The sequence below is a fragment of the Neopelma chrysocephalum genome, unplaced genomic scaffold (genome assembly GCF_003984885.1).
Source record: "Neopelma chrysocephalum unplaced genomic scaffold, ASM398488v2 Primary Assembly neopelma1_97116, whole genome shotgun sequence".
NCBI lineage: Eukaryota > Metazoa > Chordata > Aves > Passeriformes > Pipridae > Neopelma > Neopelma chrysocephalum.
Genome location: NW_020925758.1, coordinates 1141880 through 1163912, shown reverse-complemented (window position 1 = coordinate 1163912; position 22033 = coordinate 1141880). Strand labels below are relative to the sequence as shown.

Genomic DNA, 22033 nt, shown 5'->3' with positions numbered 1-22033 from the left:
AAGTCTTTCCCACGCTGTTTCAGTCACAGATGCACAATCCAGTACTGTTAGCAATACTGCAGTATGCTATCATCTTACCTTCTTTTTGTGGAAGCATTGGACAGATGTGATTTCTGAGGCAGTATCTCAGCCCTTTCTGATACACGTTTGCAAAGATTTTAAAAGGAGTGGTGATTGCCTCTTTCTCTCTTCATTAGCTGTCAGTCTGTACTGATCAGTGCTGAAAGTACTTCCCTGACAGGGAATTTGTTTAAATTTAAAAATCAACTTTAGCTATGATGCTGAGATCCAAAGCTGATGCTGATGAACTGTTTTGATACTACCATTCAATCATTCAAGTATATTTGTTGCCTTTGTACTGACTTTCTCCAAGCTGTGTTCTAACTGAGCATCGACCCTGTCTCTGCTTACGAGAAGTAATTTTGCATTTCTTGCATCACACATTTTCCCATAATTACATACCCTTCTCTCGTCACTGACAGGTCTTTTCTCAAAAGGTGCCTGTCTTGAACATCCCTTGGAAGGATCTTTGTATGGATTTGCAAGCAGAATGCAGTTAATCATCGTTTTCCCATAGAAACTGCTTTAGGCATTGTGTGTAGTGTCTCTGGTGGTCATGATCTATCCCCCTGAAGATCTAAAAGTGTCATTTTGGGTAAAATACACTGAAATTGCTCTAGGGAAGCCTTCCATGCTAGGTTTTTCTGTTGCTACCAAAGAAAAGGAACAGAGATCTCTTTTTCCTTGGTCTTGATTTTGCTTCTGAAATTTGGTCCAAAATTTTCCAGTAAAAAACTGTAACGACAATAAGGACCATGGGCCCATTCAGGAACCTGAAATTGTGTTCTCAGCTGATATATGGCATCACAGTGTCAACTCTTCTGGGATGCTTCTTCATCTTGATTGTATTTCTGCTGCTTCTGGGCTGCTACTGCCTCCCTTCTCCAGTTAGAATGTAATCTCACCCAGGATGTTAACTGAGTGTCTCCTGTCACAGCAGTACCTCAGTGTTAAGTGGCATAACAAAATAATAATTAAATAAAACTACTTTATTCAGAAGATCTGATGGGTTTTCACATATTTCAGTGTCTCAGTTGGCCCTGAGACATGATGAAAGTATGATGAACATACTTTTATCAGAACTTGAACCTGAGCAGTCAGAGATGGTTCTCTAAAGCCTGAAAGAGTTGAGATGGAGATCACGCACAGAAGCAAAAAATAGGAATAAACACAGGAACCATGCCAAAAGGATGGAAAATGTGAAGTGTCAGAGATGGGGCTACAGTGGAAGAGTCCATTCAGTTCTGTACCTATACCTCTCTTCCTGTGCAGTTTGTTTTTATCCTCCACTACTAAAGAATAACACGTTGCAGTGCCACTGGATGAAAAAAAACTCTTATACTCTTTGCTTGACCTGGGGTCCCTTTTCCTGCTTTTACAAGAGTCAGAGATTAACACTATGGTTGCTGGCCGGGTGCTGTGTGGTTGGCACCCAGCTGGGTGCTGTTCCAGAATTTCCTCCTCCCCTCTCTCCGCCCTTCTGATGTATTAAAGTCTGGGTGTTTATTCCAAATCATCAGACCGTGCCATTTAACAGTGTTTGGCAAGTTTTATTTATTAAATATTTTCCAACAAAAGCCTGTAAGGCAACAGAAAAGTAAAGCGTAAAATACATTTGACTTAATTGGCAGCGGCAGACTGCATGCGTCAGAAGGAATTAACCTCCAATAAAGCAGGATGTGCAGGAAACACAATGTACTACTTTGATATGGTCTTTCAAAGCCACCACTTCCTGGAGCAGAGGCAGAAACACAGGTTGGCTAAGCCTGGAAAAGGCCATTGGATTTATGTGCGTGCAATAACTCTCAAAAGATTCCAGACACGTACAACTCCAGAAAACGAGCGAGAGGAAATTCAGGGTTCTTTAGCCATGTTGGGGTTTCCTACTCTTTTTCCCCTTCAGTGTTTGAATCCAAGGCAAATGGAGCACTAAGTTTATGCTTCACCTCCAATGATTCAGCCACACTGTCCTTGCCCAGTCTATGATCTGAATATGAAAGCAGTAAGAGCAGACATCTATCATTTTTGGGACATCCTTATCAGTGAAGATATAAATAGATGACTGATCCAAAAATCCAGAGCTTGTGTCTTTAGAAACCCACCTGATGAAAACAAATGTGCTTGAGAACTATTCATAGAAAGCTGAAAAAAGAAATAATTTAATGGTGGTTTTTCTTTTTTTTTCTTTTTTTTTTTTTAGGTAATAAAAGATGGACAGAAACATATGACTTCAGTAAAGAAGGACAAAGAAACCTTTGCCCTGGTTTAAAGATTCATTTTCACTTTGCTGTGTAAATGACATGGACTCATTTTTCATGGTTAAAAGAAACAAAGAAAGAAGCTGACTTGGAGAGAATATCCTGTCATTAAAGTCTTGATAAGTATGTTCTCTCACACAAGTTGCACCTTTCACACAAGGAGTTCGCAGCCTTTTGGTACTGTTAACAAATAGTCCTTCAATGTATGCAAGGACTACTCATGGTAAACTGAGGCCCGGGGCTAGGAACACTTTGTGAGATTGTTTAAAACAGGAGTCTATTGATTCCTGCTTCCACTCAATAAAATAATTAAATTTCAGCTTGGCCGAGTGGGACTAGGTGTTGGAATTGGAAGGTAGGTCAATGTTCGTTTTTGTAACAGAAATTAATCATCTATTTAATTTTAAAGTGTTTAAATCATATTGATGTCAGTGGGACTAAACCAAAGCTTAAACACAAGTTCTTCTTTATATTATGCCCTGAATTTCCATAAGCATATGATAATGGGATTTTCTGAATTGAAGTGACACCAGTTTAGACCCCAGGGAGGCTGTGCCTCTTTGCTCACTCTTTTTGTCACTAAGAAAAGCAAAATAATTCTTGGGTGATGGAATCTGGTCCCTCAGGGTCACCATGGCTGTCCTGGAGATAACATTCTGGAGAAACACCATTTGAAAGCAAAGCAAAACAAAAAAGCTTCTCATGTTATCCTGAGCAAAAACCTAATGACTGGCTTCCAGTCAAATTCTTTGTCTTTATTTTATTCACACTTTTACAGAAATCATCAAATTTTGGAAAGTTTCTCTTTATTAGGCAGCTCAACTAAATCCACGGCCTCTTCTTGGGCTATTCAGAAAACACAGAACCATGTGTGGGACTTCAAAATAGAAGCACCCAATAGCACTGTACAATTTGGATGAAATGGACAGTGGTTTTTTTGCCTTCTGTAACAAATAGGATGGCACAGTGGCTTGTTCTTGGACACAAAGCTCCTTCTGCCCCCATGAGAAAGTAAGTTGCTCAGATGTGCAGCAAGTGCAAGTATTTGATCCTCAGATGCTTGGGGTAGGGCTTGGAAGGGGCCTTAAAGACTACTTCATTCCAACCCCCCTGCCATGGGCAGGGACACCTTCAACTAGACCAGAAGGTATGGGATCCACAGTGCATTATTATACTATCTCTCAAGTAAGTGAAGCTAAGCCCATTTAATTAGAAAGGGCATCTGCTTGAATTCTCATCTTTGCAAGCAATCTTCTGCACAACTACTGTCTATCGTCAGACCTTTGTTGTCATTTGCCGGTCCCTGACCAGAATTTTGGGAAACTGTAACTATCAATAATTCAAGCAAAGAAAGTTTTACTTCTTGCAGTAGCTAGCTATTTATCTGCAGTTTAAAGAGAGAGAATTGAGGGCTAATGGTCACTAACTATGCCCTGATGGTAGCTGTTTAATGAGGATAAATGAGGAGTGCTGTGTCAGCTTAGAAAGCAGCAATAAAATCCCAGTAAGCAACCAGGCTGCCTCTTCCATCTTCTGTCGCAAGATCCATTTTTATACTCTCTCCATGACCTAAATCTTCATATCCTCCAGCCTCTCCCTCCCTTCAGTGAATGCCCTTTTGTGTTTCTGAACTCATTGCTTCCCCTTCAAGTGTGCTGTTTTATTTTTTCCTGTCTTCTAGAAAACGAAGCAGGGCCCTCCTTTGCCATTAGCTTCATTACAGCTCTGCCACATCATCATTTGCTTCCTTAAGAGATCACTTTTCATCCCCTCTCTAATTGTGTTCTTGCCATGCTCTGAAAATGCTCACCCGCAGATGCTCTTCATGTGCTCTCTTCCTTGCCTTTTCCTTGCAAAGCCCCTTGCAGTTTGCCCTTTTTAACACGTTTTCTGCTAGATAGAATTGTTCTTTGAGAATATAAACAGAATGTCAGGCAAGGCACATAGAAGACACCAAGAGCTATTAGAGTACACAAATAGTATTGTGGCATGTTAAATCAGGGAGATGAGGTGGGAATTTTGTTCCCTGTGAGACAAAAATTCTGTCAATTCGATTGAAGCATTATTTACTAATTATATTTGTGGGGACAGTTTAAGAACTGCCAGATATGAGAATGTGTGGGAGTGGAATGGAGACAGGCAAGAAATTTCTCATGCCTTTCCAAAGTTGTTCAGGGACAATCAATTTTCCCCCTCTTCTGGAGCAGATACCCTGGAAAAGTACAAAGGGAGTAGGATCCTGCTCTGTGCTTTCTGTCACTGAATGGGGGAGGTCCAGAGGGGGATAATTCCTGTGAGGCAAACAGATGCCATAAAAGCTACATCTATTTCAAACATTGCAGAAGAAACAGTGGGCTTCCTATATGCTTGACTTATGCAGAACTGAGACACTCCACGTCTTTGAGGACTTAGAAATTTATTTCAGATTATTTTTGTAGCATAACAGTGTCATGAGAAGTGGATATTAATACCTAAATAACTTCCTGGTACATAGAACACGACGTTTCATCTTTTTCCCAAGGACTCTCCTCTTACCTTCTTCCTTCCACCATAGCTCTAATGAAACCATGGTGACTTGGCTACTGGTGCTGCTGAACCAATTTTCCAAACACTCGAATCTTTAACAAAGGTCTGTTTTCTCAATATGGCACTTCTTACAGGCAACAAACAGCAGTAGTTTGTATGGCATCCTATTAACTAGCGACACTCCAAAGGCACTTCGCGATAAATAGTTTCCATAAAGAAAATGAAAACAGATCTTTTGCTCCTGCAAACTGCTTTAACACATTGAAACTGATAGTACTGATCTGCATAAGCTGAGAATGTGAACCAGTGTGTCTTGATCTGTGTTACAAAGAAAGTTGCTTGTCATAATGAAATGACTTACGATTGCACTAACATTCTGTCAAAGCCCTCTTACAACTCCTGTGGTGCTTTCACACCAGTTATTCCTGCATCTCCCAGTAAAAAGAATGCATAGATTGTTTGATACGCCACTCTTCATTGTAATTTCTGTGCTTGCTATTAGCTCTGAAACCCTATGTTAATGCACCAGTAATATGACTCATGAATTGTTCAGAAAAGGCCAAACATATATTTTTTTTGGTTGACATCTCTGCTTCCCTTTGCTTTCTAGAGCTTGCCAGATGGTGTGTGCTGAAGGGCTTTGAGTAGGGTCCTGTCACTGATCCCCTCAAAGTCATTGGAACATTTTTCTACTTAGTCAGTAACAGTAGCATTGTTCTAAAATTATGTGCATGCTTTGTGTTACAGAACACCAAGTAATCCTGTCATGAGCTCACACAACTTGCATACAAGGCTGCAGGCATCTCCAGCAACTAAAATTTCCTTGACACAAAATAAAGACAACATATGAGAGAGCTCTGAAATCTGGTTGGAAATGGTGCCATGAGAACGAGTGGGGCTAAGGTTGAGCCTTGTCTCCGCCTGCTGAGGATGAGCTGTGATCACCTCGATCAGCAACCTTACCCCAGGGAAGACAAACATCCTCCACTGTCAAAAGTGAGTTAAGGTCATACTTTGCCCCAGGGGAGAGCACTCATCTCCTTATGCATACCTTGAAGGATAGAGTATGAAACTCCCTCATAAGTTCAAACTCCAATAACATGGAGGATGGCCAAAGAAGGTTTGAACAGAAGTTTGCAGCTTTTACGAGCAAAGGATGCTCAAAAGGAAAAGGAGGATTATCAGAAAATGACATTATTTCTCCAGAACACTTGAGGTTTTCATTATTTGCAATTATTTCAGGGCAGAGTTTAATAGTGAAAGTATTCTAAGTTAATTTGGAAAATACTGAACCCAGGCAAACTGAGACGAGAGAACAGCATCTCACAGAATCACAGAATGGGTACAGTTGCAAGGAGCCACTGGAGGACGCAACCTATCAAGCTTGTGAGTTTCCTAAACTTGTTTCTAAGACTTTCTAAGGTTTTTCTCAGAGATGGTTTAATCCACAGGACCAAACAGCACTGGAGTAGTTACAGATGAAACAGTCACAGAAGGATCCTAGAAAGAGTCTGACTTTACCCTGAGAAAGCAGATTGGGATGATGACCAAAGACTCCCCCCCTGCCCAGAAGGAGACTGGTGAGGAGTATGGTCTTCTGATACTACATGGTGTCAGCAGTCTGGTGAAAAAAAAAGAGACCAGAGTCAAGAAAGCATGAAAATCTCAGAGATGGAGTCCTTCATGCCCTGACCCCTCCAGTGACAGAAACCCAACATTCCCAATGCTACATTGTGGCTGTGAGATGACACCACCAAAGCGCAGCACAGCAGTGGTGATGGGAGCTAAATCTCAGGGAAGAGCTGGCAGGAGGAGGAGAGAACAGTCCTGAGATGCTGCAGCAACAAGCATGAAACTTGACAGCTCACAGACGCTTCCAAGGGAGCCTTACTGCAGGCCTTTTACTAAAATGTGGTAAGAGTTGGAGACCAGTAGCTTATACATCACAGATCCTGATAAAAAACTGTGAGAGAAGATGTCATCACTTTTGCAAACTGTTGTCAAAAGCTGGGGCTATGCATATATTAAAGAGAGAGAGAGAGGAGAGGAAAAAAAGAAAGCCCCATCACATTTGAGATCTTTGGAGCAACTCAGCTACAGTAACGTGAAGCAACAGCTGTCAAAACAGCAGTTGGAGGGGTTGTCTTTGTGGTTAGATGAGCTGGTTCCACTAAGACAACCTATCCCAGAAAACTTCAGAAGGGAAGAATGTGAGAAGCTCAGGTATCTATCCTGCCTGAGCAACACTGACTTCTCCAGGAGATGAGATTTAATTTCCACACGCAGGTTGCTGAGCCATTGTGGAAGGTGGTGGACACTCCCTAAGAAGAGGAGAAAAAAGATGAAATCTGGCATTGCTGCAGAGGAACTTGAGGATGTTGAGGCTGACTGTACAATGGCAGCTGATCACTCTCAGCAGCAACTTGGAAAACAAACTTAAAACCATGTTACAGCCAGGGCCCAGACCCACAGTCACAGCATGAGGCTCCAAAAAATGGAAAATACCCTTTGGCCTACAGCCCCTCATCTCTGACGCTCAAGGAGGACAGGGTTGGCTCCTGTCACCCCCTTGTCCATAACCCAGCCCCTGTGACTGCCTTCCCTTCAGGATCCTGGAGTGGGAATCCCACCTGGGTGTCAAGTTCTGCCCTACTGGTGCCCGGGGGACACAATTTGGACTGGAGATGTTTCTCTTCATTTAGTGACAGGCACAGTGCTAAAGTGTGAATCCCCCTTTTGTCCATGGGGCTCATGACAGAGTCCATTTTTAACTTTTAAAAATATTTTGGTAAAAATAAAAAATAAAGTAAAAAAAAAAAAAGGGAAGAAAAAAGAACAGAACCAAAGCATGTTTTTCTCCATTACCATAAAGAGGGCTTGTGAATGCATGGTATTAGTATCCCAAAAGCTATTAAACTCCTTAGTGATGGGAAACAGATGGAAAATAAGACAAAAGAATTCACAACTCATGTTAGACTGAATTGAATTCCTTTAATTTCACACAATGAATAACATATGAATAGGATTAACTTTTTTTTTTCTTTTTTTTTTTGTTAAGTGCTCTATACTGTGCTAACCTGATTTGGTAGCGAAAAGACTGAGCTTTGTTTTAGAAAAAAATGTTTAAAAACCAACATCTAAGATCATGAAGGAGCATGACATTAAAGCATGCCAGATGTATCTAAGCCTCAAAGAACATCAAGTCCATATCCATTTTTAAATGTACAAAAATGCTTCATGAATAAAAACTGTTACAAAAAGAACATTTCAAACAATGTACAAGTTTTTTCTTGCCTCTATATTCAATAAAATACAAATACATTTTTTTGCTCTAAAATATGTTTACATACAATCAAAGTAGAACATGCAAATTACACTTTAAAAAAGGCTTTTAAAAACCACTTATGAATACAAACTAAAAATTAGCCAGCACGACTTATAGAACAATCTTGTGCCCCATTTGTTTGATTTTTTAATTTTTTGAAATACAGTATATACATATTTAACACTTCATGTGCATTTATTATTTAAGAAATAGCTTAAAAAAATAAAGAAAAAGAAAAGTAAAACAAATCAACACGGGATTGAACTGCTTCCCCATGTTGTCCAATTGGCAGCTCTTTTCATGGTTTTATATTTTTTTCTTTTTCTTTTTTTTTCTATGTAGTGTTTTGTACAACCTAGGCAGGGATCTTAAGGAGATCTCCAATATGTGTCTTTTGTTGAAATGTGCTTCTAATTATCTTAGAACTGCTGCACCCCAGTTTTTGGATAATATAGGAGAAAGAGGCATTACAAGGGCAAGATGTTTGTTTTCTCAATTCAGAAAACCATCTTGCTTTTGATTTATTTTTTTTCCTTTTTCCTGTCTTTTTTTTTAGTTGTTCTTTTTACTCTTCAGGATGCTCCTTAAATGAGCTGAAGTGCAGTCCTGAATCAAGGCCTGTGAAAATAAGAGTTGGGAAAATCCTTGTGCATGGAACAGCTAGAACAACAATTTCTGTTCATTTGGTGTATTACTGTAGTGCTCAGAAGCCCTAGTGATGCACCAGTACCTCATTGCACCAGATGCTACCCAAAAAATCACAAGGAGAATATTCTACATGAATGGTCCAAACCATTGCTGACAAATGGAGAGTCATGGGCCATGCTGTAGGATACTCGAGTAGCTGATAACTATTTTCACTTTTTTTTTTTTAAATTTATTTTTTAATGTTTTTTTTCCTCTTTATTTGTTTGACAGTTATCCAAAAACATACAAGGTGCTTCACCAGTAAAATTTGATATTGAAGGGCTCAAGAAACTGGCAGCATGAAGGTCTTGGAGACACAAGTGGTCATGTTTGTTTTTTTTCCCCTCTCTCCCCGCACACTTATCCCCATTACTGGTTTAACACTTGGTTGAGGAATAAAAGACCCACAGAGAAGATGCAAACCCGTGGCCTCACTTCATATGGCTCAAAGCCACGTGATTTTGTTTTGTGTTTTTATTGAAGCATGTTCAGATGTGTGCTAATCTGTGACATAGCAGAGGTGTTTTAAAGGTCTTTTTGGTCTTAGTAAGCAAAAGGGTTTTCACCCAAGTTTTATACAGTTCTTGGAAATGTGTGGAGAGAATTTAGAGAGTTCCTCAGTAAATCTTCCTAGTGGTAGGGGGAAAAAAAATCAAAAAGCTCATTACTGGAATATTGTTGGGTAATAAACTGCAGGAGTGGGATTTTAGCCTTAAGCCCTAAAACTAAATCCTTTATGATCTGCATGTAGTACATCGCCTTATAATATTATTCTGTCAGCAACTTGCTTATCATCTTTATAGACTATGCAACATGCAGAACACAAATTCTGAGTGCCATCTAACAGTATTTTCAGTCTGCTTTGTATGACATTAACAAACTAATTTTCCTGTCAACCACAGGACCGGCTGCACGAAGGTGTTTTGTGGACAAACAGCCAAGGCTGTACTGCAGCACAACACTCTACAGGCACCTTCTTGCCATGACAAACCAACCTTGGGTGCCTGGACAGAGCCCATCCCATGCTAACAGCTTGCAGTTTCCAAGTCTTGAACTCTACCCTTAGTTTCTCTAGGACAAAAAGGACCTCTTCATGTTTTTCCTCAGTGAAGGGTCTATGGGGCTGTACCCTCTGAGTGGATGCTCTCCTTAAACACTGTGTCTCTAGCAGCATTTTGGATAGCACTTTTTGGAAAGGTAAGAGCATTTTTTTTTCCCAAAGCTCAGGAGCATGGGAGGCAGCAGCCACTCAATCATCCTTCCCTGAGGGGGTTGTATCCCAGAGCATCCAAAGAGGTCCAGCCCAAATCCAGCACTTATTGGCACTCTGACCCCTCTTGAAGCCACAATGGGTGTTCAGTGACAGAATTGGTTCCCTTCAGGCCTTTTCTCCACTCACCGCGTATTGAAACATCCTTCAATGCTAATAAAGATATCACTGGAGATAAAACTAAGGATAAGTTGTTTGGCTTAGTTTCAGCTACCTGGAATACCAAACTTATGTATTTTTCTATCATTTTAAGTGACACTGTACCTACTTTGAGGCTCTAATGAGATTGGAAAAAAAAAAAAGATTTCTAAATTAACTAAACCTCAATCCAATGCTTTTCAAGGAAGAAGTGAGGAGCTCAATGAGGTTTAAGCATTTTTTTCCTGCAGGTCTACAGCTTCAGTCAGTAACACTGTGCTAATTCAAGAGAGTTGAAAAGCAAAATTGTTTGTAACAGAACGAGCAACCATCCAATTTATTTCTAAGCTGCATTAATTGGATTAAAAAAAGCACAAATGCGTATGATGCACGATGCAAAACAAAAATTGGAACCAAAATTCTGCGATCCCTCTTATCAGTTTTAAGGAGTTAGGATCTCAAGATTTGTTCCAGTCTTAAAAAAAAAAAAAAATACATCCCCTGTTCCAGCTCCCCGACGCAATCCTATCCCCAAATGTATTCAGTTTTAATAAGCTAAGGTGCTATCACAGAAGAAAAATCAGTCTCTAAAAAATAACGAGTTGTATGTTTACAGTGTTCCTCTAACACCATAGTCTTGATATGATTTTTGTAAATAAATAACAGAATAGAAACACAATATTTTTTGTGGGGACTTTTTTTGTTGGGTTTGTTGGTTTTTTTTTTTCTTTCTTTTTTTTCTTTTGTATTTTTTTTGTTGTGGTTTTTTTTTTGTGGTTTTTTTTTTTGTTTTGTTTTTTTTTTTAGTGTCGTGCTATATGAAGTTTCCTTGGCAATAAACCAATTCAAGATTTCTCAAGAAAGGGAATAGCAAGTTGGCTTGTGAACATTAAACAATTCCAATCCCCACTCCCTTGCTGTAATCTTCCCTCTCTGTTCTCATTTTAATATCCATCTTCACATGCCAGGTGTTGAGTGTACTGCAGGACATTAAAAAGAAATGATATAAAGTTGAAAGTACCTATTTCAAATTTCAACAATTAACTTTTTTTTTTTTTAAAGCATTGACACTGCAATGGAACAGTTTCCTGTTCAGTCTTTGTTTTAGCTAAACATTTTAATTGGGCTGTGGAAATGGAGCTTGGGTATTTTACCCAAGTTAAATCAATGGCGAACGGACAACTCGAATGAGAAATGTACAATTTGAACTGACCATTTAAAGAGACGATTTGTCACACACAGTTTGCATCCATGCAGACTGAGAGGTTTATAATTACATTATGTACAAAAAAAAAAAAATTATTTTTTTAGTTTATTAAGGCAACCACAACTTGGAGAACGTGTCCAAAGTGGCATTAATACAATTGCAGTGGTGATACCCTTTGAACATTTTTATTTCTATTTTCAGATAAGAACACTTATTCCTTTTAATTTTTAAGAAATAATTGCCAAGAAAGGACCTATTATTGATAGGGTCTGTTCTATAGTTTTTTAAAACAATCTACTTTATCTATTTTCTTTAAAAGATAATATCAAGGCATTGCTAAACAATGCAAATTATTCGGATCCTGGGTTTCCCTTCAATTTCACTGGGAATTGCAGGTGGTAAAAATGGGTAGGTTTGGGCCCTGTCTTTTTACTCAATTTTTAAGTTCTTTTTTTTTTCTTTTATGCTTTTTATATTATTTTTTTGGTGATTTTGTCCATGTTTACTATAACTATATTCCCCAGAAGTGTCTTGCTGTTCTCTACTCATATGTACCGAGCATCAAAACAACTTGGCTGATGGATGACCCCTTTTTCACATGCCATTGCCAAGTTGCTTCATATAAACATGCTACGTAACTGAATATCCATGTATACCTTATTTTAAATGCTGTGATATTCCATCGGTCCTTGGGATAGCACTCGGAATGAGTGTGCACGCGTGTAAGGCTCTAATTTTCTATTGCCTATATTGCAGCTAGTAACTAGGCAAGTAAATGAGAAAGAGACATATAGTTCTAGCAGGAGTCAGGCACTTTGGGTTATGCTGTCCCAAAGCCTGGTAGGTATGTAAAACTGGAAAAAAACCAGAATTCAAACAGATTATAACCCATATCACAGTTGAGAAAATTACACTATTTTTTGTAGGGTTTTCTTTTTCTTTCTTTCTTTCTTTCTTTCTTTCTTTCTTTCTTTTTTTTCCTTCTTTTTTTTTTTTTTTAACAGTGATTTCTGCTATGGTAAAGTTACTCTTAGTTTCACCTGGCCTGCTAAACAGAATCAGAGTCGAGCACGCTGCCCCTGGTGACAACGTTCAGCTCTCCGCGAGGATGACCTCCCGCCTCCGGGTACGGTATGAGAACAGCAATGCTGAGATTCAGATTAGTTTTGGAAACTCTGCAGAGTTCAGATGCTTTTTTTACCAGCTTTCACACACATCCCCCTCCCCTTTATCCCCCACCTTTCCCCGCACCCTTTCCCCCTCTTCCCTTGGGGGGCGGGCTTGGGTCAAAGCGATGAAGAGGAAGATGCGCGCCCCGGCTGGCAGAGCTCTCTGCAATGAGTTCTGGCTGCTGGAGGGACGGGTGAGTCTGGTGCTGCCGAAGGGGCCAAACGGACAGCGTGCCTCCCGTCCCTCCGCCCTGGCGTGCTCCGCCACTGGCACCCGACGTCCGACGAGGTGCCCCGGCCTTAGGGAAGGCCTTCACTTTCGCTCCCCCTGCCCTTCCGGTACCGCTTCACTTTCACGTCCTCCTCTTCCTCCTGCGAGGACTTGTTTTTTCTTTTCCCAACCCGGGGTGCCCGGGGTAGAGGGAGGGGGAGTGGAGGGGGTGGAGGAGGAAGAGGAGGCGGCAGGGGTGGCGTCTCTCGAGCCATATGTATGACAGCCTCGATGGTGGCCATGATAGTATCTTGAGTGGCTGCTTGCTCCAATATCAAAGGATTGAGTGTTGGTCTCTGACCTCTTTTGCTGGGAAGGTCAACGCATTTTTCCAGAACGGGCATTTGGTCTCTGGAGTCTTCGTCGAAGGAAAGGGGCTGCTTCCGAGGACGACCCCTCCGCTTCTTGACGAAGTTATTGCCTGTCTTTGATTGTCTCTGCAGCCGCTTGGCTTTCAGGATCTTGTTCACATGATCCAGGTTCTTCTTCGTGGACAGGATCTTGGTGTAGTTGCACATCTTGCGCACCTCGCACTGGATTGCTTCGATTTCACGGCGCTTGAACCTTTTCTTCAGTGGTGAGCTGGCTGTTGGGAGACAAGGAGAGAAACAGGGGTAGGTCAAGCAACAGTGATTGGAAACTCTTCTTTGAATCCTTTGAGGTTCATGAAGAGTAGACGAAAACACAACTCTGATATTTAGCAGTCTTCCCTCTTCTAAAGAAGCAAACCTTTTCTACTGCAATGTTTTACCATGGGTTTGCTTCATTCTCATTTCTAAACCTCTAATTGGAGTGGAGGGAGCTTAGCATACCTGGACCATCTTAACTATTAAAACTTTCTATATCCCAAAGATATAATCCTGATGTCTTCACCCTGGCCTTTAATTCTTGTCATGAATGTCAGTTAGTATAAAAATTGTTTGTTACTGAAACTAGTGGGCAGAGAAAAGCTGTGTGGGTCACTTCATCTGTGGTAAATTCATTACCCCTGCCTGGGTTTCTGTACTATCATCTCTGCAGATACAAGCTGAAACTACTCAGTCATATAATTGACTTTAATGGCCCCCAAAGTAAGCTTACTCCTGGTTCAGATCACTTACTTTAGATCTGAATGAAGTCCAAAGTAGTTAAGTCTCTTGCCAAGGTCACGTTGTGAGTCATTGTCAGAGCTGGAAAGAGTACCCAGCATTTCTTGGCTCCTGGTCCTTTGCTTAGGACATGAGTCCTTGCTTGTTTTGCCTAAATTGTCTCATTGTCCTTTACTGAACATGGCATCTGTTCAGAGTTCAGGATTTGCACACAGATTAGAAGTAACTACCCCTTTGTGAGGGAAACAGAATGTATTAATTCTGCTTTTGCAATAACTGGTGCTCCCTTTCGCTCCCAACATATCCGTTCTGCGCTGCTGGAAAAGAAATGTGGGACCTCAGGATTTCTTTTTGGTGAAGAATAAAACATCCCGTTACATTAACCTCAGCCCACATCTACTTGCAAACTTAATTTACACCTGACTGTCAAGCAGTCATTTGGGTTTGAAATCCTTGAAATTTCCCGAGCAGCCAAGATTTCGAGAGAGGTTCATTTGGGGGTTATCACTCCCTTCATGGCTAATCTTCGAGCAGCAGTTTAAATAAAGTTGCTATTGTAGTATTTTCTGTAGATAACCAGGAGCTGTCAAGTGGGAGAATCTCCTCTTGCTCTCTTAGGGCTATGACAGATTCAGCATATAAACCTCATTCACTGGTCTCCCCTCTTGGAGAAACATAAATTATTGGCTCTTATACCACCATGTTGCTTGGATTCAGTGAAGAGCTTGCGTAAACAAACCCAAGTTACAATGTAAGAAGTAGGAGTGAGTCATAAACAAAACACAGACATATGCTCTCTTATAAATAAAGACCTGGGATGGCCAACTTCCCAAAGTCTGGTTTTCATTAATTACAAAGCAAAATACATTTTCCATATGTAACCCACTCCCCACACCAAAAAGAAAAACAAAACCCACTTGCAGTCACAGAGGACAAAGAAAAAGAGGAATGCAGTCATTCTGGTACCAAAGGAAAAGAGAAAGGAAATGAAATATCCAAGTTGCTCAGGAGAAGCTAATTAGTTGCACAGAATTTCTCCCAAGTAGGTCACCCCTAAAAACTGTGGATGCAAGGTCCCTAAAGGCAAGTTGCAGTGAGCTATTTCTCAGAAATTTGATCAAAAAAGGTTAAATCCCTGTCATGGAAAATGATAGCTCTCATCTGTCCTCACTGGTGATTGACATAAGGAGTCCCAATATCTTCAGCCTTAAGCATGCAAATCCTTTGAGCCCCTCCCACATCCCGAGAGTAGCTTCAGGTCAGAAGATCTAAAAAATCAAACATTTGGCACACTCTTCACATTTACTGTCCACTTTTTGCCTTTTCTTGCTATTGTTAGGCCACATTCTCAAGCCTTTCTTTTTTCTTCCTAATTCTCATATTTGAGATGCAATTTCCTTTTTTGTTTTTTTCCCAGAAAGTAATGCTGATTTTTTTTTTAGCTGGTGATGAGAAATTTAGCAGAAGGACAGGAACATTTGCAGGTTCATGATGATACCAGGAGATTTGGCTTTACTGTCAATTTTTACTGGAAAGAAAGCAAGCCAAGAGGCAGGAAACAAATTTGAAATAAAGCATTAGGCAAGTATCTGCAAAGATTTTATGTCTTTACTGAGATTTATCTGTAGCCAGTTGATCCTGCAGATTAATGTTACCACCTGATTGTGATCAGTGGAGACCTGGTGTGTACAGTCGGTAGAGGATGACCTTCATTTCTAAAATGGGAACTGAAAGCAAATCAAGGGGACCATACACACCCTTTTGACATCCTCATACTAGATAAGAACAACACAACACTCCTGTCCATCCTGAAATCCATGGAGCATCTTAGGCCCTCAAGAGTTCACTCAGGCTAAGTATCCCGAGTCGAGCCTCTGGTGAGGAGACAATGCCTGACTGGAGCAAAGGTAGGCTCTTGTTTTCTGCCAAATTGCTCTCTCAGTGTCTTCCTTCATGTTTAGATGCTTTTTTATTTTTGCTCTTATAAACCTTCGCAAGCTGACAGTATGTTTCTTTTTGCACTGACACTAACTTTCTCATTTAGAAAAAAAATCCTGTGCCGTTCTATGCCACCTTACTGCACTAATTTTTCCTTCCTAAATGCTTTGGGGTGTTTATGACTACTAGTAATGCTTTTGCTTTTCTTCCTAGCAAGCCTCTGAACTTTCAGGCTCTAGAAAACACTTGAGTTCTGTCACGCTCTGCCAATAGTCAGAATGCATGTACTGCATAAGTAAACATGCTTTCAAGTCAGGCTTTTTAAATGAGATAGTAGGAAACTCAACATTATTTTAACTATTAAGTGTTAGGGACATCTGATTCTGGATTTGGTGCAGGGAGACTGTGCGGAAAGAGTCTGATGGGTCTGCAGGGGGAAGATTTGATGAGGTGTGCATATGACAAAATATCAGGGAGATCTGCCAAAGTAAACCACTATTGAAGTGAGAGCCATTAGGTGTTATCAACTCATCTGGAAGTTCTTGGTGAGCAATCTTTGATATAAAATATTTTCCTATATTACCATGTGATATACTGCTCTGCTGAAAAACAAGGCTAAGTATTAATCTTTTCCATTTTATCCAGACAGACTCTGCCCAACCCTGGACCCAAGTTGGTCTGCATTGGTTTTAGGTTTTGTTTTTCTGGTCATGCACATATTTTGCTATTTACAAATGGAAATATTGCTGTGGGGGAAAGACTTCTGCCTTGCTCTATTTGGTGGAATTCATTTAGAAGGGGTTGAGGAGGAGATGGGGAACAGTAACTCTGTGTCTGCATGCAGGCATATGAAAAGGGGAATGTGCTCCTACGGAGATGATACAACATGTGGCAAATGCCAGGCAGCAGGAATGCACAGGGGAACATTTTTTGCCTGGGCATATGGATCTCCCTATACCTCCCCAGGCTGCATGGCCACACGCTGCCTTCACAAAGGCCAGAAGCTATTTTTTGGCAAAATCCAGCCCAAAGTGAAGAGAAACTGGAAACTTGTGATGCAGCACAAGCGCTCGTGCTTTCCCTTCATCCTTTTCACACTGTCCAAACAACCTCACCTAGCTTCCCCAGACAAGCCAGAACCAACCTTGGTCTCAAAATACAGCTTCACACATTTAAAATAAGGCACATGGAGGTCCAGTGTTCCTCCCTTCCTCAGGGTACACCTGTGAAGGGAGGGTCAGTCCGAGAATTTGAAATGGCCACGGGCATGACGGGAAGTCATGCGGGATTCATATGATGCTGCAAAGAGCTTCTGAGGAAAAGAGGAAAAATATAGCAAAAATATACATTTCCGAGGGTAGATTGGAAGTGGCTGAAGGACCCACTCCAGCACAGTGATGGTGAACAAGGTGAGTCCAGATAGGTCAGACCCCTTTGGATGTTCTCCACAGGTCCCCTAACTTTATTCTGGATGGTTGTTTTGTCTGAAGCTCTAAAATCCTTATTACTACCTGTCATTCTCCATCTCTCTGGAGCTGCCTGAGGCCACTTGCAAGAACATGTCACAAAGAAGACTGTTTGCTCAAAGTTGGGCTCAGTTTGTTCACTTGGTTTGAATGGAGGAATTATCTAAGAGTTCCCTATTAATTACAGGAAACCCATAGCACTGTCCTGTTTTTCCATTAACACAGTTTCTTTCAGATTTCAACTAAATTATTTCAACATCTGGGCTACAGATAAACCAACAATTTAATTAGACTTCTGAAAATGGAAAGAATGAACTATGCAGTCAAGCATACACTTTCATCTTGAAATGGATCATAAAATATTTGTGTGCTTTCATTCTCTGCTGCTTTAAAAATCTGTCCTTAGTTTACACATAGGAAAGTATTAAAGACAAAACAGATATAAAAATTTGTCTTTACGGAGGGTACTCTACATGGAACCCTTGTTTTCACTATTTATTCAGAAAAAGAGAGGGAAATCAAAATAAGCGTATTGAAGCAGCACTTTAAATTGAAAAATTATATATGTAATTATTCTGTAAATCAAATATGATACAAATATGGTTTTTGTGAATGTGACATCAAAAGTTTGATGAGACTGTGAAACTCCTGAAGGCTGCATGTAAGGTGATGTACTGTGGGGTTACCCATTCATTAGAAATCAAGGCACAACGAAAGATTAACTTCTCTGTCCCTGCCCATAACAAGGTGTGATGATGCCTGAATGACTTGGCTCAATTTCTGACAGGATGGGGACATCACCTTTCTGATCTGATTCAAAACAGAAGCACAAAATATAAGTTGACAGAAAAGCATGAAATTCTGACTTATTTATTCTGTATTTTAAAGTACTGTTCAGTGCCCCAGACAATTTCACATTTTCAAGACAGAATATTATGCTAAAACTACTGGAGTATGCAGCAAAAAATCTCATCTGCTCCTTAGTTATTTGTTGTGTATTTGGTATGTTCATGCTACAGGGATAGGAAGATTCAAATAAACGAGGAAGGAACCCCAGAGTCTTGTTTCAGAGTCCCCTACTAGACCATACAGGCTACTTGTGTCCTCACTATTGCACGAGCTTGGTGGCATGTGAGTGAAATAGATTTGATATGCCAAGATACAATCACAGTAAAGAAGTGTTAGAAAAATTACAGCCTGATTTTCACATTAGATATGCACATTTGCAGCTAATTCTGCAATCAGGAAGAGCAGTGCAGTTCCAGAAGAAAGAAGATGGGGAGGAAATAGAGGGGATGGAGTGAAACAGCATTACCTGCTTCAGATGTTGCTGCTGATGAAGGTAGGAGAGATAATACTGGACTTGGCATTGCAACACTGTCAACAGCTGCTGGTTTCCTTCTAGTCATCACGTTACAGGCAGAACTTTCCATTTTACCATGAAGTGAAGTCTGGTCTGCTTTTAAGTGGGGACCTGCAATACCTGGGGAAGGAAACAAAATTTGGATGAATATTGGTAAAGTAACGTGTCTGGGGAATATCTGAAAAAAGAGTAGTCAGTTGCTGCCCTGGCTATGTTGATATATTTCCATATTTCCTCATATATATACCTGTAATACAGTCTTGATACTAGCAAGGATCACCATTGTTATTTGTTTTTGATAATTTTGCTGTAGGATTTGCCATCATGGGTCTCTATAAACAATGGTAAACAAAACAAAACAAAAAAATCCACATTGCTACTTTTTCTTCTAAAAAACCTGCATCAACCCTGATGTATATATAACGACAGACAGGTTTCGTATCTCTATTTAGTGGGATTGACTGTTTGTCACTCCCTGGGTAGTTTATTCTCTACACATTCTTATATACTTCTCTTCTATAAACACCTCACTTAGCGGGTATTTCATCTGAGTAAGGAACGGGCATCAGGAACAACTTCAATATGTAATTCCCTGTCTAAAGCACATTACAGTCACTTTTCAGGAATCCCCTCCCCAGTTAAAATTTACCCTAAAACTCATCAAAGAGAAGGGAGTTAAAAAAGAAAGAGTTCTTTGCAATACATTTTTCTATCTAGAGTTTACAATGAAGAATAATAAATGAGTGGTAGAAATGCACCAAAGAGCTAAAAAATTCCAGAAAAAAGAAAAGTTATGCTCTTATGTCTGGTAGATTCCTCCCTTAACAATGTTTTTGAAATTCTCATATTTTGCACCCATTTTGTTTGCCTGTAAATGTGTCAAATTTAAACTGCTGCGATTCAAATTTAAAAACCTTTCCAGTCTCTGTGATGCTGGGCTTCAACATGATAAGACAGCTATAGGATTATCTCAAAGATAATCTTTCACAAATTCCTTTCCTTTTCAAATCTCTACCCGCGCGTGTCCCTCAGATAAAACGCATCAGGTTTTGGCAACTAAATTACACAGAGATTAAAAAAAAACACAGAGCAACTAAGGTTGGAAGGCTCCCCTTGAAACCATCTAGTCCACTCCACCCTGCTCAAGCAGGGTCAGCCAGAGCACGTTACCCTGACCATGTCTGGTCAGTCTAGAATATCTCCAAGGAGACTCCACAACCTCTTTGTACGACCTGTTCATCCTATCAGTAAAATTTTATTGTTCAGACATAACCTGTGTTTCTGTTTCTGTCCACTGCCTCTTGTCCTGTTCCTGTGCCCCGCTGAGAATAGTCTGGATCTATCTTCTCTACTCTTTCCCATCAGATATTTGCATACGTGGATAAGATCCCCTGAATATCCCAGCTCTCTGAGGCTTTCCTCATAAGAGAGGTGCCTTAGATCCTTAATCCTTGTGGCCTTTCTTTGGACTTTCTTCCCTATGCCCATGTTCCTCTGGCATATCAATCACTCCTCTCAGTTTTGAACTTCTCCAGGTTCACTGTGGGTGTTTTTTACCACAGCATCCTGGTCATTAATTAATATGTTAAACACTTGTAGTCCTTGTGTAGAACCCTGGGGTGCAGCTCTAGTGACTGGTCTCTAGATGGACTTTGTGCTACTCATCACATCCTTTGACAGTTTTCAGTCTACCACAGTGTACATTTACCTAGTCTGTATTTCATGATTTCGTCTATAAGAAGCTAATAGAACACAGTGCCAAAACTCTTGCTAAAGTCAAGATAAGAAACATCATATTGGTGAGGCATGATTTCCCCTTCATAGGTTTTGGATAAGTACTCCTTATCACCTTCTTTTTCTTCATATGTTTGGAAATGCTCTCCAGGAATATTTAGCCCACCAAACTCCCAGGGATTGAGATGAGACTGACCAGCCTATTGGTCTCTGCCTCTTTCTTCATGCCCTTATTGGGATGACATTTCCTCTCTTCTACTTCTCAGGGTCCTTTCCTGATCATCACAACCTTTCAAAAACAACCAGGACTGGCCTCACAATGATGCCAACCCTATCCCTCAGCACTTTGGATGCAACCTGCCAGACCCCATGAACTTATGCATGTCCAATTTGTTTAACTGTTCCCTAATCAGATCTTCCTCCACCAAGAATAAGTTTCCTTTCCTCACCGGTCTCAGGGGCATGTGACTCTCAAAGGACAGTCTTACCAGTAGAGATCAAGGCAGATAAGACAATGAACTCCTCAGTCTTCTCCTGGTCTTTTCCCACCAGGGTCCCTGTTTCATTCAGCAAGTGGCACACATTTTCCCTAGACTACTTTTTTCTGCTTATGAACCTGTAGGAACGTTTCCTGGTGTTCTTCTGCCCCAGATTCAACTACAGATAGACCCTGGCTTCCTAAGCCCATCACTGCATACTTGGTCATGGTTGTTCTCTGGGCCAATCCCTTTTGCTTCCTTTTTGTATCTGACATTGCTCGGGAGCTTCTGGGTCATTCAAGAAAGTCTCTGGACATCTTTGCTTGTTTTAATTTGCCACTCTGATCTGGTTTGGTGTGATCCAAGCCCCAGGCCAGCAGCAAACCACCCCGCAGAGCAGGTCAGGTCAGGCACACGTGGGCCTTTATCCCCTGTGGCAATGAACCCCCACTGCACCTGGATAGCACCTGGTTGTTTCTCAAAAACTCTCCACAAGTACTCTGACAGCTACGACCATAGAATCATCTAGTCTCAAATTCCCCAAGCACTGCCAAGGCCACCAATAACCCATATCCAAAAATGACACATCCATATGGCTTTTAAATCCCTCCAGGGATGGGGACTCCATCACTGCCATGTGCAGCCTGTGCTAGGGCTGGACAACCCTTTCTCTGAAGAAATTTTCCCTAGTATCCAATCTAAACCTTTCTTGGAACAACTTGAGGTTGTTTCCTCTTCTCCTATCGCTTGTTTCCTGGAAGCAGAGTCTGACTTCCACCTGGCTCCACCCTCCTGTCAGGGAGTTGCAGAGAGCCAGAAGGTCCCCCCTGAGCCCCCTCTTCTCCAGGCTGAGCCACCCAAACCCCTTCAGCCGCTCCTGGTGCTCCTTTCCTAAAAGATCAAGATCTCAAAGCAGAGCCAGAAACAGCTGCACGAAGCTCTGGATCTGTTGGCTGTGCTCTGCCACTCCAGATACCAACCAAAAATTCCTTATATATATATTCCTTCATAGCTGCTTGGAGCTTCTATGAACAGTCCCTACCTTTGCCTCTGG

General features: G+C 40.8%; 1 protein-coding gene across 3 annotated transcripts in view; it reads right to left on the bottom strand.

Moving 5' to 3' along the window:
* Positions 1-7815: 7815 nt before the first annotated feature.
* Positions 7816-22033, bottom strand: part of SETBP1 (SET binding protein 1) — a 268798-nt gene continuing 254580 nt past the window's right edge. For all 3 annotated transcript variants that reach the window (XM_027671623.1, XM_027671625.1, XM_027671626.1), the window contains 2 exons: positions 18719-18886; positions 7816-13497 (listed from right to left, as the gene is read on the bottom strand). In XM_027671623.1, the coding sequence (XP_027527424.1) occupies positions 12941-13497; positions 18719-18886 (725 nt within the window). In that variant the 3' untranslated portion in view covers positions 7816-12940. The remainder of the gene's footprint in view (positions 13498-18718; positions 18887-22033) is intronic.